The following is a 19,330-nucleotide window of genomic DNA, read 5'->3' on the forward strand; positions in this document are numbered from 1 at the left end:
TAATGTAATAACGTAATAACAAAAAAGTGAAATGTGAAGGTAGGCGTATTTTTCATGTTTGCAATTGCTAATAATGACCACGTTCTCTACCTTTACAGGATATATACCTCTATAAAAAGGTATGAATACTCCTCATCTGCTCTCCATTCATGAATCAGCACACCAGTTATTCACCCACTTACAAAAGCTACAAGAGAATATTTGACATAACACTGAAGTGACGACAAAAAGCAAACACTTTCTTATTTAAAAGCCACAATGCTAAACGAACATTTGCTAAAATGTGTTGAGTCCAGTTTACAAATGGACGCTGAGCTAATTCAACAGTTTTACTGCATAGAGCGGCAGAAATCATAGAACTGATTAATATGAATAAGAATACACAATTCTGTAAAATGTCATTAAACATTTGCAAATATGCCGATACAATTAAAGCCATTTTGCATCAGCAGCATCAGTGCACTCTTTTAGTATTAGTACACATACACAACAAGTTATGATTAATGCAAACTGTACATCTCTAGCACAAACATGGAGCACTGATCACTTGTTAGTTAAGATATTAACCTCTAGGGGTGGGAAAAATAATCGATTTTTAGTCACATCGTGATTTTCTCAAGAGATTTCATATCGGCTTATGTGTAAAAGTTTTTGCCAATAGGTCCAAATATTTCTCATTCTACAGCCTATATTGTATACCATGTATAGTCTATATTGCATAAATTGTAGATACATTTTTGCAATTGTTTTGTTTAGTTCATGTTTAGGCTGCATGCAAATACAATTTAGGCTAAAGAAGACTGTCAAATACAGGAAAACGATCAAAACGTGGGCTTAAAATTCCTATTCAAGATGCATGAAAAAACCATGCATTGTGAGATGCCTAGAGATTTCCACCCCTAATGAGCTCTCCAATAAAGGAAGTAATGAAAAATAATGAATAGAAAACAAAATCAGAGCATTCTTAAAGTCCCAGAGAACATAGTGTAAAATATTGAAAATGTACGTATGACACAAATTGAGTGTTATATTAAAAATTCAGCTTTAAATGAGAAAAAGAAAGAAACATGGCTTTAGCAGAACTGGGAACTGTCTGGGTGTGGCCTAATATGTAGATGAGCACCCAAGACTGACAGCGCTGTCCAACACTTCCACTGAAACTGAACTGGTGTGGCCTGTTGAATGAACGAATGGACAACAGGCAGACAGACAAGCAAGCTTTATGCTTGTGAGGTTAGCTTCCGCTTGGTTGTTAGCTTTCTCTCTAAAGGCTACCACACACCAGATGCGCGGTGTTGCGCAGCTATAGACTGCCAGCAGGGAGGGCCCACAACACCACATTAGTTAATTTTTACACTCCAATTGTATAAACTGAATGAAATAAAGTGTTCAGCATCACTTATCACGCTTGGTATCAGATTACTACCTGAAAGATACAAGCTAAAATAGACTAGGCTAGTGACGCTAGCTGAGGTAACTTACTGTGAGCATTTGCACTGCAAAAGGTAGTATCTTGTCAAGTGAAACGATCTGAAATCTAGCCAATATATCTAATGTTTCTTATTTTGAGATGGTTGTGCACTTTATCTATCTTATTTCCAGACATTATTTAAGTGTTTTAGGTAATTTTATCAAGTAAAATTATTCCACTATACTGCTGGATAAGTTTGCTTTAATTTTGCCCACATTTTTAAAAAGGTTCTATAAAACTTAAAATATCTATAAAAACGTTAAATAATCTTAATATAAGCTTACAACAATCTCGACAGGAGAAATATTCGATTTATTGACTAGATTTAAGATAATTTTACTTGACAAGATACCATTTTTGCATCTACCATGGCTTTCTGTGGTCTGCATGTGGTTTTAATTCTCCACACAGAAAGGACCCTGGCCGCCCGCCCGGGGAATTGAACCCAGACCCTTGATGTAGTGATTAAAAACAATGGTTTTAAATTTTTAGATGCTGTTGCGCCATGTCCAGTAAGTGATGGCCTTAAGTTTCTATTAACCTGCGAGGGAATTAAGATTTGTTAAAGCTGTGAAGGCAGGACAACCCAGAGCAGTCTTGATTTTATACCAAAAATAGAGAATTTTGGCAAAGTAGATCAGCCATTTAGGGAGTATTGCAAAGTCATTCCCAGAAACATGTATCTAGTGGCATCAAAATTATATAAAAAGAAAACATGGATCTAGGTTCTCTGGGGCTTTAAGCACAAACAATACTCAACATTTGTGCAACACAAAGACTTAAAAAATTACAATTGTGTTTTCTGATAAAAAATGACTGCCACAACTGAGCACCACTGAACTGCCACTGAGAAACTAAGGGAAACGTGATGAAGGAAATCCAGTCATGTGCTTTGGTACACAGTTTTCTTGAGTTCAATGTGAACCAATCAGACTCTGCTTGGCTCAATGATGAAATCATACCATATGCAGTCGTCCTTGCAGAAGCACAAATGTGCATGCCGGTTCGGACATTGAGGATTCTGCAGACGCTGTGATGGTCAGCTTCTAAATTTAGGATACTGTGGACAGTGTGACCATCATTACAATCAGTTTAGGATTTTGTGGACACTGTGTGTTGACAGGTTTCTAAATTTAGCATTGTGTGTCGAACCTGCGACTAAAACAAACAGACAGAGTGGTGTAACTACGGTGCAGGATATGATGGTAAGTGTGTTGCACAAGCCAATTTTATTGCCCTGATCCCATTTGTGATGCAAAATAACAATTTCACCTGACGTGTCAATAAAATATAACCACTCTGTCTTCGGATGTCTGATGTCCGTGTCTCTTATTGACCCAACAAACTGGTGTACTGTCCCAGCGTGTTGGGAAGAGGTCTAGGTCTGTCCATTTAAAGCTGTAGTGGCGGAAAATAATTTTATGTATTTAGAAACTGCAGGTCTATGTGCAAGGTTAGCCAGTTACAATGCTCCTATACGCTGTGGTGCTCATTATTGCACTAAAACGTCAAATAAAAATAAAAATAAAAAATAAAAATAAAAACAAAAAACTCAAACAGTTCTTACATAAAAAGGGCAACTTCTTACTTCAACCTGAATCCGACTCCGTGTGGCGATGCTTGGCAAACGATGACGGACGAAACGGTCAAATACTGTGTCGACAAGCATTAACAAGTGTTAGTTGATTGATTCAGTGCGAAAGCTACCGTCAGTCCACAGAATGCATAAACACTCCCACTGATGCATCCAGAAAACACTACTCTCCGCTCAGTTTGGAGGTCAGTAAGGGCTGGCGTTCAGCAGTAGTGCTCTGGTGGAAAAGAGAGAAAGAAAAAGAAACATTCATTTATTAACTGTCTCAAACTTCACTGCTGTAAATGCTTTTTGAGCAGTGAGTGAGGCAGATCTCTGTCCCACGGATCGATCTGTTTGTTTAAAATAGCATTTCCCAATCCAGTACTCATGCGTGAATCAGCTTTACTAGATAAGGAAAAGCCCTACTTTAGTTTTAATGCAAGTCAATGGAACCAGAATTTTCCCCAAGTCATTTTGGGTCATTTCTTTTGGCCCATTCTTCATGGAAATGTACAAAAATGAAAACTTTCCATTTTTCCAAAATTTAGGAGAATAGAGAAAATGCAGAATCAGCATTTTTGTAAATTTCATCAAGAATGGACCAAAAGAAACGACCCAAATTGACCTGGGAAAAATTCTGGTTCCACTGATTCACGTTAAAAGTAGAGTAAGCTTTTTCTTTCTCCTGTAAAGTTACAATTTTGGAGATACAAGGTTTTCTTCTAATAGCAGTGATGTATATGTTTATAGTACTTTCCTGAGAAAGAAAGATTTAAAAAGATACTTATCAATAACCATAAATACAATACAAAAATATTAATACTAGAATAAATACAAACAAATTCTATACAATAAGTTGTGATTTTACAGTGAGGTTCACAAATATTTAGATGATGACAAAACTATTGCTATTTTCAATGTCTACAGCAGCATATTGAGATTAGAAAAAAAATGTATATAGTTGTATATAACCTTGTATATATGTATGTATGTATATTATATAATGTATATAACCTTGTATCTCAATTTGTCATTTTTCAACTTAAACCAAAACGATGTGCAACAACTCATATTAATGAAAAACCCATTTTTATTGCTCTAATAAAGGTGGTATTGAATGTAATATAAGCATTGATATTTTTTCATGTGTAAATCCCACTCCCCACAACGTATCATGAAAAAAGTGGTATGTAATATTGGCTGAGGTGGTTCATGCAGCAGTTGCACCAAATATAAAGTCTATTTATAACAAATAAGTAAATTATACACTTAAATGTTTCTAAATGGTTCTTGGGTTGGATGTATGGTTCTTTTACTTGGTGTAGAACTTTCACCTTAATACAGCGGTGCTTTAAAACCTTAAACCAGTTCTTAAAACTTAAAAGTTCCCAAGTGATCAAGAACACCAAAACATCTTGTAAAAATGGGGACTGCCTGGTCGTCCCTAAGGAACGGGTTGGAAAATACCGGGGGGGGTCTCACCTCTGGGGTCCTCAGACAGCACAACAGCGCCATGAAGACCACACCTAGTATGATGCCGAGGCTGATCACGATGAAGGGTATGTTGATCACCACACTGGCCTTGGCCAACAGAGCACTTAGCTTCCTGGCGGAATCCGGGTCGATGAGCACGCTCTGAAAGGAAAGAGGGAGGCAGTGCTTAGGACAAGGTAATCAGGGCACAGGTCACGGATCTGGAGACAAAACGTAGAAGCTTCCATCTGAAAAAACACAGAGCTTTCCTGTGAAGTCCCGTCACCTCTGCGGACATCCTCTATGGTCCCTGCGACCTTCAGGAACCCGAACGTCCACCGAACACAATCTACCGCACCCTATCCTCTCTTGTTAAGGAGCGCCTCATTTCTGAGGCATTCCCCATTTCACACGCGATAGAAGGGGAGCACCATGAGGAAGTCTGATCTTGGCGCATCCAAAAGCAACAGATGCTTGTGTGTAATTAAGTTAGGACAACAAGCAGAAGCAGCACAAGCAGCACGAGATGCTCCATGTAAAAAAGCACAGCGAGCCTTAATCACATTCAGTCTGCAGCAGCTTCCATCCCAGCTAAAACCCTCAGGAACAAATACATTAATCCTCATCTCCCAGCTGATTGAGGACAATTCAGAGGAAATCAGAACAGTGGACATAATGTTTATAAAGAGGTGGTCTTTCAATAAACAGAAGAATTCCAGAGCAGCTGCAAAAAATTGCAGGTCAAGTCAAGTCAAGTCAAGTAAAGTCAAGTGGCTTTTATTGTCATTCCATCTATGTACAAGTACACAGTGGAGTGAAATTACGTTCCTCCAGGAACGTCCTTGTTGCAACAAGGAATCCTGTTTGGTGTGAAACACTCTATTCTAAAGAAACTCACCAAGTCAGATTTGTTTACAGTGGTGGAGATAGGAACCAGACGTTCACCTCTAAAAGCTCCTCACAGAAAGTTCCCACACGAAATGGTTCTGGATTCACTGCCTGATGACTGAGACACTGTTTAATGATAGTTCTGAGAAAAGACCTCGACTAAAATAGGTGGAGAAATACATGCAGGGAGCTGTGAGGCGAAACAGATCCCAAAGAAAACGTATCATTTCAGATTTTCCATGGTTTTCCCATCATCAACATTCCATATAAACTCAGAAGACACGTGAGGGTTCACTGGTGGTTTTGAATATTACATGAAATGTCTATATTAGTCATGGTGACCCCTGGTTCCTATCGCCATCACTGTGAAGACATCGGAACCATTTGACACCAAACCACTCTGTTTGCATCTCACACACTGAATTATAGAGAAAATCGGTGCGAAAACACAAAACTAAACGTATTTTCTGGTGTTGATCGTCATTACGCAGTCTGTGTCATGCCCATATAAGGATCTCTGGGTCTAAGATGCTTATCTCTATGGGGAAAATGAACATTTCCAAAAACTTCTCTATCGAAGAAGCTTATCAAATGAAGACTGAATGTAACTGGACCCACTGAAGTAGAACATACTCAAGTAAACGGCAATATACAGAGGAAAAATCTCCTTTGTCATCATTTTTCAGTTTTTGACATAATTCCAAAGGACCTGTTGGAGATGCAAGATTTATATATATATATGCGTGTGTATGTGTGTGTGTATGTATATATGTGTATGTATGTGTATATATATATATATATATATATATATATATATATATATATATATATATATATATATATACACACACACACACACACACACACACACACACACACACACACACACACACACACACACTTGTTATTGTGCAGAATAACAAGAAAATAACATATACAGAAAACTTTACCTCATTAAGGTACATGACTGGGAAGACCAAAGTCTTGACGTTTTCTGTTTGGCTGTAAGAGGAGAAACAGAAAGAGGAAAAACAATGATCAATGGCTACGATATGAATATGAAATAAATGACAAAACAATGTGACACTGTAAGGATTCAATTCAGCCTTTAAGATGTTGTTCAAATCACTATTAAAACTTTAGGGAAGGATTTTAAAACCGTGAACTAAAACTTTCTCCCAGATTCACATTCAGTACATACATATATCATTGCTGTTGTATTCACATAGCCTATAAATATATGATATACACACACACATATAAATAAAATAAACTATCTAATAATGAAGCATCCCATATTTATTGTATATGTGTAAGTATCTTATCTATCTATCTATCTATCTATCTATCTATCTATCTATCTATCTATCTATCTATATATATCCTTAATATATTACAAGTACACAACTAGGCAAGGCAAATTCAGTGTGGAAATAAAGATTAAAAAATCTTAAAACATAATAAAAAGAAAGTAAGTAATTTAAGTGTTATTATGATGAGTTTATTAAGGGTAAAGTGCAGTAAGAATAGAGGGCAAGTCACAATCACAGGCGCATCAAAAGAGAAATGTGTTAACCTGGATTAAGGATTTGACACTTCACCAAAGTCAGAACTCAGCTCCATGTGATACAGTGGTGTCTTAATTCAATGCAAAAGTAAGAAGTGCCTGAAAATATGTTAATATTTTGTTAATGCATTTCTGGTTAATTAGGATATTTAACATAATAAAAGTATATATCTGAAACAAAAGTTTTTTACTTTATAGTGGCCAGATCATAAAATCTAGCCACATTATCATATTGTTCTAGCCACATATACCATATTGCTGTTGGTGGAAAAAAATCTAGTTTTTTTTTTTTTATGTGTATTCAGTTTTTGACGTATGGCTGTTGCCCTTTACATCGTGTGTAAATTTCATGATGAATGAGCCAAAAGAAATGACCCAAAATGACTAAGAAAGACGTCTGGTTCCATTGACTTACATTAAAATTAAAGTAAGTTTTATCCTTCTCCTGTAAAGTCACCATTTTCAATACAGAGTCAATGGAACCAACAGCGATATGATTGGCTGCATTGTTACATACTTACTAAGTATCTATTTGCAATATTTTTTGGGTAACACGTTATAATACCAGGCCCCTACAATTGTTACATGTGCATTAATAAGTGCTACCACTTGAATTAATATCCATTTATTATTTTTCAACACAATTCTTTTTAAATACCCACACAATTGAGTGGTTGAGATGTAAACAGTGTGATTCAGAGTGGTTTGGTGTGAAGTGGTTCAGATGTCTTTACAGTGGTGGTGATGGGAACCAGGAGTCGCCATGACTACAACACCAATGTAGACATTTTATTTACTGTCCAAAAGCACCAGTGAACCTACACGAGTCTTCTGAGTTTATATGGAATGTCGATGATGGAAAATAACGGAAAATCTGAAATAATACATTTTCTTTTGGGACTATTTTGCTTCTATATGTATCCCTCCACCATCAAAGGAATTTAAGGCCAAAGTCATCTTAAAACTATCGTAGAGCAGAGATTCAGTCGTCAGGCAGTGAATTCATAACCATTTCATGTAACAACTTTCTGTGAGGGAGATTTTAGAGGTGGACGTCTGGTTCCTATCACCACATGAACTGAGCATTTTACACCACTCTGAATGACTTTGTTCACATCGTAACCATTTCATTATGCAGACATTCATGATGGTCAATGGCATTCGTCTTAAAAGACACATGGAGCTACAAGCATGTAAAAACCAGGCAAGCATACACACCGACACTCCCCACTACACCCTCCACTCTGACATCTGCGCAAGCACTTAAAGCGGCAGCAGGAGGTTCATGTGTTGTGGTGGTAATTTTAGAGATGGTGTGATGTTCTCCCTTCACATACTGGCACATGATTTAGGTGGGTGTTGTGACCTCTGTTCCAGGACATGAGCCCAGAGGGCAGCCAGAGCTACAGCTGCATCATGGAGGAACCTGTGCAGGACATTCCTTCTTTTATGTCACAAATCGGCCCGGCGGACATACGGCACATTCCGAAACCCTATCCGACCCTCTACCAACACTGCGCCGCATGTCCTACATAACTGAAAACCCTGTCAATACGAAAGTCCAACAGCAGCAAGACACGGCGGCTGATTATCAGCTGGACTTCTGCAGGTCATGGTCTGAAAGCATTGCATAATTCTCATCTATAATTAACTTACATATGTAACACTGATATTTGGCAGTTGATTTCGGACAGGCCTAATGCTGAGGGAAGGTAAAGGCGAGGAAGCGAAAGTAAGACCGGCAGTCACCTTCTGTGTAAATTTTAAATTAGTAATTACTTTGAATTACACTACACTCCAAATATAGATGATTAGCTAAGATATTTTTGGTGTCTGAAGTATGCCTCTAAAGTTTTACCACAGAAGCTATGAGGCAGCTGACAAGCAGTTGAAGATTATGCCGCACCAATTAGCACTATGATACACAAGTTAATGAGCCCATGAATTAATAAATTTAATGTTATTACAGATAAAGGCTGTGAGCCCCTGCATAAAGGTAAAGTTAGTGTATTGTGTTAATAAAACAGCATTAAAGAAGTTATCACATTGCCATGACATTAATAAGTTAGAATACATAAAGTTAAATATAGCCACAAGTGGCAATCACATGGGGTCCAAGCACCATAAGCCCAACAAGGCCTTGTTTACTAATGCTAACATTTTATTGATAGAGTTTACAATGTTTGTGGCAATAAGGAGGCAAGCACTAATTTAGCAACTATTTCCCAATCATGGAGTCAAAAAGGATCAAAAGGTTTTGAGCTTATAGAAATGATATTTACAAATTTCCTTAGTGATTTGTTGTATTACCCATCATGTATACATACTGCTGGAATCAAATATGTCCACATATGGCCGCAGTCAAAGCGCCATTAGAGGTGGGTACCAACAGCTTACTAAAGCTCTGAGTGACAGCAACCAGGCAGGGTTGTGATTGGATAAGTCAAACTCGCTTTCTGTTTAGACCAGTTCAAGCTTTCCTACTGGTCCATCAATTTGCTGTCACAGCAAGGTTAAAAATGTGTACTTGTAAAAAGAGCTTCACACAAACTGAAAGGGAGATGTGTTTGTGGATTTGTACTAACACACTTGAAACGTCAAACTTTTCATGTGATTTTATGGTCTGGCACAACGCAAATCATTTGAGTCGAGCTGATTAACATATTCACAACATTTCATTTACAAAGACCAACCTTTTTGACACATTCAAAAATCCTGTCTATATATTCAAAATATTTTGACGCGTTTGTGAATTTGATTTACTCGTATTTAGTTGTTCAAACACCAGTACAAATTTCAGCACATTTGTGAATATCGGTTTATAAGCTCAAAACCTTTTTGACCCATTGCTGACTCCATACCCAGTTTTTGATTATTTAAATTATTGGAAATTTTTACTGAGAATTTTTTCTCATTTTTTTTATTTATTTATTTTTTATTCTCTACATATATTTGGTCGCACATGGACAGTCATGTATCCTCCAAGTGCCTCGTTGGATTCGGAATTATCTGGGAGATAAACATGACTTCCATACAGCCAATCAACAATGATACTCACACCTGGACTCAACTTCCCACAACTCTCCAGGGGGTCACCTGACTCCTCACGTGACTTCACGCTCCTATCAGTGCTCTCGCTCTCCCGAATACTAATATGGATCATCTGTGTTATGCGTCATATGACAAACATTGTTTGGTATATAAGCCCGGGCTTTAGAATAGGGATGTTGAGAAATAGTGTATTCAATCAGTTGATCTACTGAGCGTTTATTCTTGTGTATGTTTCTCGTGTATGACCTTTGCCTTTGTTCTTTGACTTTTTGCCCTTTTTCCCCTGCCCTTCAGATTGTTTGCCTGGTTTTTTGATTTTGGACTTTGACCTTCTGCCTGTATTTTTGACCACGTTTGTGCCTTTCCTTTTTTGGACTGATTCTGCCTTTATGTTTTCTGGAATTGACTCATGTCTGTTTTGTGATGATGACCTGGGACTGTGATTTTATCAGTAAAGCCTCCTTTCTCTTTTACACCTGCCTGAATCTGTTTGGCACGTTACATGGACAATCTCTGATAGATTTAGAGCCCTTTCAGTCAGTCAGAATTCCCCAACTCACACAGATTGAATCATGTTCTGTAACAATAACAGGGAAAAGGTTATGTTTTTGTAATTATTTCTTGCACACTTGGCAGATTGTTTCCAAATGAATTCCAAGACAATATAGTAGAAATTCAGAGACTAGTTTGTAAAAATGTTTTCTAAAATACTTCTATTGCCGGTCCAAGTGCACTGCATGACAAACAATTTTCTTTGCCCACAATATGAACACAGTGACGCCCGTTTTGCTCGTTTTCGCTCCCATGATGCTAGAGAATTCCTACATGTATGTATCACTCAAATTTCATAACCACCGATCAATAGTCTGACAAATCCCTGCTGAAAACTGATTGGCCATACTTTTCCAATAATTGAGTCATACATACACCTCAACTGTAAACTGTAAACTAATAAATCCAATTATTGAATTAGTTCACTGTACAGGAATTTATACAATTTATTTTTATTTGACTTGGGGTATTCAAACTTTTCTAAACGACTGTATATGCCTGTTTAACAGCTTCCATAAGTTTAATGGGAATCACTGCAACCATAATCTTTAGCCAATTATGTGAACCAAGTAGATAAGGTAGGTAAGTAGAGGCCACACTGTTTACAAATTGTTTACAAATATTCAAACTTTGAGAACAGAGAAGACTTTGGGTAGATAACTTGAAAAAACCATAGACTAGTTTGAAAATTTAGGTTTCACATCTCCAAGATTTCATGTGATGAGCTAAATAGTTCCAGTGAGGTATTTACTTAAACCAGAACAATGATAATTTTGACAGTAGATCTGGCTATAGATTTTTTAAATCAGATTAATTCAATATAAATGTAGCATGCATGCACAGCGCTTGTGGATTTTAGATGCAAAACTAACGCAATGGCTGCACTGAAAGTGTTTTGGGTGAAAGCCAGTAAGTGGCATTTTATATTGATGATGCAATGTCGGATTGCTTATCTGAGGTGAGCTGCAGGGCAGAAAACACTCGGGCAATCAGGAGCAGCTTTATGAACTTCAATCAAATTATTGCATGTTAAAATTCATGTTAAAGATACTACAGCTGAAAAACCGGTATAAAAAACTGACTACGAACTAATGCATTTTCTCAGCTGCAGAAAAATAATCTCATCCGTAAAATTGAACTCTTAGTGGTTAGTAATTGTTAGCATACTAGTAAATATTAATATTAGTCATTTGCTGTAATAACTGTTATTGCTGTATGTTGCATGTTGGTATTTTTGCTGGTAATATTGTTATTGTTGCTATATTCTTGCTGGATGTTATTAATGTTGATAATTTTGTTTATGGAGTTGTTATTAAAATTGTTGATGTTGATACTGCTGTTGATGGTTCTTGTTGATGTTGATAATATTGTTAATATTGTTGCTGCTACTGTTCGTATTGTTGAGGTTGACATTGCGCTTGCTGGTATTTTTGTTAAGATTGTTATTGTTAATGCTATTGTTGATGTTATAATTGATTGTTTTTTATTATCATACTTGCTGATGTTTGTGTTATTGATATTGTCTTTAATATTGTTGATGCAGATGTTAAATGTTATTGTTATTGTTGATATTAAGAATTACCATAACACTGTTGTAGATATTAATGTTGCTGCTGTTGTCATTGTTAGTATTGTCGTCCATGTTGATTTTGCAGATGTTGTAGATGTTAAAATAATTATGTTGTTCATTTAAGCTTCTTAGAGAAGTTCTGGCAGAATCTTAAGTTCAGTTAAAAAAATATCAGTCAATATTTTACAGCAGGTGTTTCTAAATGTTATTGTTAATGTTGTAAATGTTATTTCGGTCATCTGTAGCAAGAACTATTCTAGTCTGGATGAGAACAATTTGATTTTTAATATCTGTAAACTTTGGCCCCTCAAAGGTCAGAATTTAAGCCTGAATTGTTTACTGTTCTTTAGTACGGACATAGATAACTGATCAAAAACACCTCAATAAAAATCACTGGGTTATTTTGGTACTAGTTTAACCTAGATTTTTCATTGGGCGGAAGGCAGGATACACCCTGGACAGGTCGCCAGTCCATCGCAGGGCAGACAGACAGACACAGACAGTCACTCACACATCTAATTGGCCTGACTGCATGTCTTTGAACTGTGGGAGGAAACCGGAGAACCCGGAGGAAACCCACGCAGACACAGGGAGAACTCCATACAGAGAGGACCCCGGTCACCCAGCCGGGGAATCGAACCCAGGCCCTCCTCGCAATGAGTCATTACTCCTAATTTTAACAGGCCCACATCCTACTTTCCATTTACATCGGCTGTGTGGACACTAAAACAGTCATAAAGACTGTGCCTTTAAGACTGATATATGTAAATGAGCTCTGTTCTGATTGGCTGTTATGTATTACACCTCATTCAAAAAGCAGAAATGCTCTTTATAGTTAAGGTATAAACGGCCACCGCTAAACAGCTGTAGGCTAAAAAGATGGATAAAGACAATATGACAAAAGACACCCCACCTATTTATTGAATTGAAGTGTTTCAGCCCCACCCACACATAACAGGTGTATAAGATCAAGCACATAGCCATGCAATCACCATAGACAAACACTGTGAGTAGAATGGATCGTTCTGAAGAGCTCAGTAACTTTTAAACACAGCACTGTCATAAGACACATTTACCACACAGCAGTCCAAGAAATCTCTGTCCTGCTAGTTCAGCCCTAGACAACTGTAAGTGTTATTATTGTTGAGATGGAAGTATCTAGAAGCAACAACAGCTCAGTCACAAAGCGGTAGACCATGCAAACTCACAGAGCGGGGCTGCTACAAATGCTCTTTTGACTGAACGGGCACACAGACACACCCCAAACTCTTGCGGAAAGCAGAAGAGTGGAAGCTGTTAAAAATGCAAAAAAGGAACTCCATATTAATGCCCAAGCTTATTTAGGTGTGATGGCCAGGCGTCCACATACTTTTGGTCATAATTCCTAAATATGTGGATTTTTGTAGTAGCATTAAAACAGTCTTTTTTGCTAAGTGGACCACATGGACTGAGCAGTGAACTATCTGAAATGTTAACAAATATTAAAAACTCGTTTTAGGAAAGAGAAGAATCCCCCCCCCCCATAAATGGGCTCTGTAAAAAAAAAACATCAAAACCACCAACTAAGCCTGGAAGGCACTTTGCAAAAGGAGCAATACTGACTGAAGAAAATGAAAAACAAGCATCATGCTAGTAGTCAAGATAAGCACTTAAAAGCAGTCAAAACAAGCAAAATCAAACATACGTTTAGTAAAAAAAAGGAGGAATTAAAGCACAATGAGAAACTCTAGAAGATGAGAGGGTGGCGACGTTTGATTACGAATCTGGGTCACATTTAGTCTGGCCTTGTTAGTGGATAAACATCACTGTTCTCAGCCACATTTTGAACTGCAGTCCTCTGGGATCCCCACCCCCCGCATTCCACATCTGAAGACGAAGTATTTTAAAACGTCTGAAGTAGAGAGCAAACAAACAACTGATAGCAGACATCATATGTGTGGTGTGTACATGCTGTGAGCCATAGGTTAGAGCACAATGACCTGCAGAATATAAAGCATGCTTCCTCTGCTCTAATCACACTTCCTCACATTCAATCTGAGTAACATCTGCTTATGTTCAGACGGCCATTCAGACATGTGATCACACAATCTATACATACACACGGCAAAAGCAAACACAGACGGGGACACGGTATGGAAAGTGCAACTAAAAATAGAGAGCAGAGTACATAAATATGTTTGACCTGCATTTAACTGAAAACAGTACAACAGACAGAACATTTGATGCTTAAGCTTATACATATACAACCCCATTTCCAAAAAAGTTGGGACACAGTGAAAAATTTAAATAAAAACTAAATGCAATTATGTGCAAATCTTGAAAATGCTCAAAGACAACAAATCAAATGTTGAAACTGAGAAATGTTATTGTTTTTTGAAAAATATTGGCCCGTTTTTAATTTGATGCCAGCAACATGTTCCAAAAACTTTGGGACAGGGGAACAAAAGGCTGGTCAATTTGCGTGATGCTAAAAAAAAACACCTGGTGGTTAATTGTCGACAGGTCAGTAACGTTTTTGGGTATAAAATGAGCATCCCAGAGAGGTTGAGTCTTTCAGAAATAAAGATGAAGAGGGGTTCTCCTCCCATTACCCATTATTTAAATCTTACAGATTTTGAAAAAGATGTATTCTAATAACAGAGCATGCCAGAGACGACAAAATATCTTAAAATAGTGCAAACACAACAAATGTGTTGTTAACTGACCTCTCTTTTGAGAGTGTGTACAATTTCAGTGAGCTGTAAATCTTTTCAGAATATTGAGCAAGAACTTCCACATGGCCAGTGCAACCCAGTGATGGTGCTGTAGCCGTGGCTGTGCAGGAAAGGGGGAGGGGGGGGGTGGGGGGGGGGGTCAAAGAGCATTTTCCACGCTGGATTCGTTCACGCCAAAGCCTCAGTCACCATGTCATCATAGCAGCCGTGGCAAGGCCCACACCACGTTAAAAGGAGCTGTATATTTAACTGTTTCATGCCAAATAAGCAGATTTTTCTGACTTTTAATCTACTCTTCTCCAATGGCAACATGATTTCTTAATGCTGTTGCATTTACTCTGATATGCAAAGATTTTGATAAAAAAAATAAAACTGAAAAATTTGAAGATTTCTTATTTTGCTTGCATTGCAAATCCACTTCACAACACAAAAACGCATAAATAGTAATATACTTCACATTGGCCTTCTTTCATTACTGTGACAAAACATCAAGCGTTTTCATCCAACAATAAAGGCAGCACTGAGCTTCAGTGATAGTAAGCACAGCAGAACACAAAGCTCCAATGTCACATGCTGATCCACTTCATTATGGCCAACTCACCAACTACTCTGGAGACAGATTTTAATCAGTTAAACATGACAAATTGATCACCCACCACATGGTATACTCTTATACAGGTGCCACAGTAGCTTTTTCAGGGCCTCCCTTTTTATAGAAACCATTTTCCAGGACCAATTTCAGGGCTAGGCTACACAAAAGCTCACTTTGAAATGGCAACATTACCAACAAAACAACCTTTAACAAGCCCCAACTAGCTTAGATGTTGGCGACCCAAATGTTGCCATTTTGCCCTTTCAACAAAAATCAAACCATGTTTGGAGCCACAACATTTTATGTCCATTTATTGAAGTAGTGCTTTACCATCATGGCTGTAAATGTGTCTCAGTAAGTGCTAATGTCCCACTACAGACTAAAACAAATGAAAATGCAGACTTACTTTGCTCTGCCTTTTGCTTTAGCTCAGCTATAGTGGCTTTTCTCGCATCTCTGGCAGGAAACATTTCCACAAATGTTTCCACAAATATAACACTTTCTCGTAAAACGTCTCTGAACGTTTGACGTTTTACGAGTCTGAAATCGCTTCTCATTCGCCAGCTTCTTATTCGAATTTTGTTGAATGTTGCCTGACTTGCCAGAATGTAACTGCTGCACCATTTAAGGTGGAAAGGGAAAATCTGAACAATAAAATGGCGATTGGGAAGCGAGTCAGCTTGTCTTTTCAGTATTTCACAGTTTATCTCTGTAGATTAAAAGTTTCAGGAAACCAGCTGGAGTGATTATAAATGCGAATAAGTTCAACTGTCTCCAAATGATCGATGTTCGTCTTAAATCTCTCTCTTTATCTTTTCGCAAATTAATATCAGCCCCATATATTGTGTTTATAGGTCTCTTTGCCTGATTGATAACGATCAAGAAAAACATATCGGTCAACCCCTAATCACAAGTTCTTCTAAAATATTAGACTAGACTAAGTGACCCTTTTTAGTCCTACAAATTTCACCTCTGTATTTACACACTAGTGAACACACACACTAGGGGGCAGTGACCACACTTGCCCGGAGTGGCGGGCAGCTCTATCCACAGCACCTCAGGAGCAGTTGGGGGGTGGGAGCCTTGCTCAAGTGCACTTTAGTCACGTACGGTCAGGGGATCGACCCGGCGACCTGCCCACACAGCGCCGGGAAAGGTGTGTCCAATGACTGCGGCACAAAAGTGGGGTCACAGCATCAGAAAAGTGGGGTATTAGAAGAGAATGTTATATTTGCAAGAAGCCATCGTGTATTCATGTAGCCTCATGCTTCCAAGTGTTCCGACAGCCATGTAGGCCTATCTGTCCAGATACGTAGCATTCCAAACTAAAGTTTATATGAATGGACACTCCACCTAGGGATTAGCAGCTTAAGCTTATTTTATTCTAAAATAAGGGAAAAAAGTATATTCTACAATATTTTCTTATTTTCCAAGTGTTTTCCATGATTATACATTTCCAGGTTTTCCAGAACATGGGATCTAGGGCCTTATTTATGGAAGCCAGATATGTACAACTTTGATCTTAAAACGATGCTATGTTTAATGGCAAATGTATTAATTTATAAAACATGAATCTGATGAGTAAACATGCAGAGATCCGTGCAGGTTTCCAATCTGTCGGACAAACAATTCCCAAGTGTGCTGCAGGCATTATAGCATGTGAATTGTATTTGTGTTGCTCATTCCCAGGCAAATGAGATGTTATCTTAAGAACAACTTTTGAATTAAATTCAAACACTTTCATTAAATGAGGCCTCTGGCTTTGGCCACCATAGGAGAACCCTGGTTCTTTGGACTATGCCTTAGAAGAACCATGTTTGGCTCCCAAAATGACCATACTTGAAAAAGAGATTTGTTGGTATGAAAGGTTTATAGAACCTTCACAAAATATGGCCAAAAATCTTATTACGATAGAAAATGTCATATTGTTTGATATCGATAAATGTCAAATCATTATCTCTTGCGAGTTTGAAGGCTTTTTTTTGGATTTTTGCTCCTGAATGGTCAGTTGCTGTTTTAAACTGCCCTTTATGGTCAGATCATGACATTCACCAAACAGTGGAACATTTCACAATTCTGTCATGGGACAGTGGGAGAAAGTGTCTGGTGAGCTGGAAAAGTCATAATTTAAGAAAGAAAAGAAATTATTTTTAGCTGTCTGGTGATGAGTGCTAAACTGTTTAGTTGCTCAACAACGTCAACTTAGTACGAACAGCAAACATTAGCTGGCTTGGTACGTCAGTGATGGATCACACCACCTTATTGCCATCACTCTTACCACACCCATGTCAGAGCATATGACAGTGTTCACCAGCTAACAGCCGACTGGATTTCTCCATAGTAGTTTAAGGGGTGAACCGCAATATATCAACATCAGACAAACAGAGTCCTCCTTTTAGGTACATTTTAACTGAAATCAGTGCTTTTTTTTCCATGTTTGATCTACAGTACCATCAATTCGGCGTGTTATGTGAGTGACGGAGCGCTGCTTCAAGTTAGTCAGCTGATAACTGTGATAATTGTGATTGGGATAGTGTACTGGGTAACATCTCTGCCTTCTATGCTGTAGACTGGGGTTCAATCCCCCACCTGGGTCAACACCCTACACTATACCAATAAGAGTCCTTGGGGAAGACTCCTAACACTACCTTCGCCTACTTGTGTAAAAATGATCAAATTGTAAGTCGCTGTGGATAAGAGCGTCAGCTAAATGCCGTAAATGTAAAATGTAAATGATAACCACAGCTTGCCTCGGAATTTTTAATGCCTCACAGCTTCCTCAGTTTACTTTTGTTTAAATCAGGACTGTAACGAACACGAACCCATGTCTTTCTTTCACTTTCGTTGCTCAGGAATGCACTAATACTAAAACATGACTGAGCGCTATTACAGTGCTGTAGTTGTGCATATCAGACGTGGTTTAATGCTGCTAAAGCTTTTTACAGAAAGAGATGAGTTACGCCACTGATCTCGTCACTCACACTTGGCGACAGGAGAACAGATCGCCGATCGCTCCACTCAAACAGGGAATGTATAACTCACACTTCAGACGTTCCTGAAGTATATCTGGCGACTCATTTTCCTCATTTTTTGCCCCCCGCCCTCCATCATGTTGAAAAACTCAGAAGTGCGCCCTCTCGTGGCCGAAGCAGAGTAGTGTCGCTTTCCTTGCTGTAGAAAACGCCACGGCTGTTGCTAGAATGTGGAAGTGTGAGGATGCTCTACTATACCGAAAATTTATCGAATATTTCTTATCGCTCCATTGAAGAAAATTATATCGCAATAATTACTGTTATATTACAAATGATCTCAATTACAAATGTTGACGTCCACTGAAAGGTTCTTTAAAGTGTTCCGAAAGGCCTCACACATCTTATCTCTAGTCCTAGTAGCTTCAGTCTATTTGACAATACTTCAAGAAATACATACAAGTATATAAAATAAGACTTTGGAACGTATTGGTGATATAAGTATGAGGTGCCACAGAGCTCAGCTTCCCTTAATCATTGCTCAACATGGGAAAGATCAGAGAAAACACAAGATAAAAGTGCGTTGATGTTCAGAGAATCAGGGAATACCTGTAAAACACACCTTGCTGTTTATTCAATTTCCAGGCAAAACGGCCAATCATTACAAGTTCAGAATGTATAGTTGCCTTGGGAGTTTTCTTTCTAAAACAGCTCTTCCTTCGTATCCGAAAACATCCACAGGTGTTTCTGTCCATCTTTCCACTGTGAAAAGATGACTCAGCGCTATGGGTCTAAAATGATGTGTAGCTGTTCACGAAGAACGTCACAGAGAAAAGAAACCAGGCAAAGAACAAGAAGACTTGACTAGTAAGCCAGTATGACTGGCTGCTTGAGGTGTGGAGTAAGG

The 19,330-nt window shown here is 38.1% G+C and overlaps 1 protein-coding gene across 1 annotated transcript in view; it reads right to left on the minus strand.

Annotated features, from left to right (window-relative positions):
• Positions 1 to 316: 316 nt before the first annotated feature.
• The window catches only part of scarb2c (scavenger receptor class B, member 2c), a 57,141-nt gene continuing 38,127 nt past the window's right edge, over positions 317 to 19,330 (minus strand). Inside the window, exons 10-12 of the mRNA XM_017686930.2 lie at positions 6,359 to 6,410; positions 4,530 to 4,682; positions 317 to 3,282 (exon numbers count right to left, since the gene is read on the minus strand). Of these exons, the coding sequence (XP_017542419.1) occupies positions 3,229 to 3,282; positions 4,530 to 4,682; positions 6,359 to 6,410 (259 nt within the window). The 3' untranslated portion in view covers positions 317 to 3,228. The remainder of the gene's footprint in view (positions 3,283 to 4,529; positions 4,683 to 6,358; positions 6,411 to 19,330) is intronic.

This window comes from Pygocentrus nattereri, chromosome 16 (assembly GCF_015220715.1).
Source record: "Pygocentrus nattereri isolate fPygNat1 chromosome 16, fPygNat1.pri, whole genome shotgun sequence".
Lineage (NCBI taxonomy): Eukaryota > Metazoa > Chordata > Actinopteri > Characiformes > Serrasalmidae > Pygocentrus > Pygocentrus nattereri.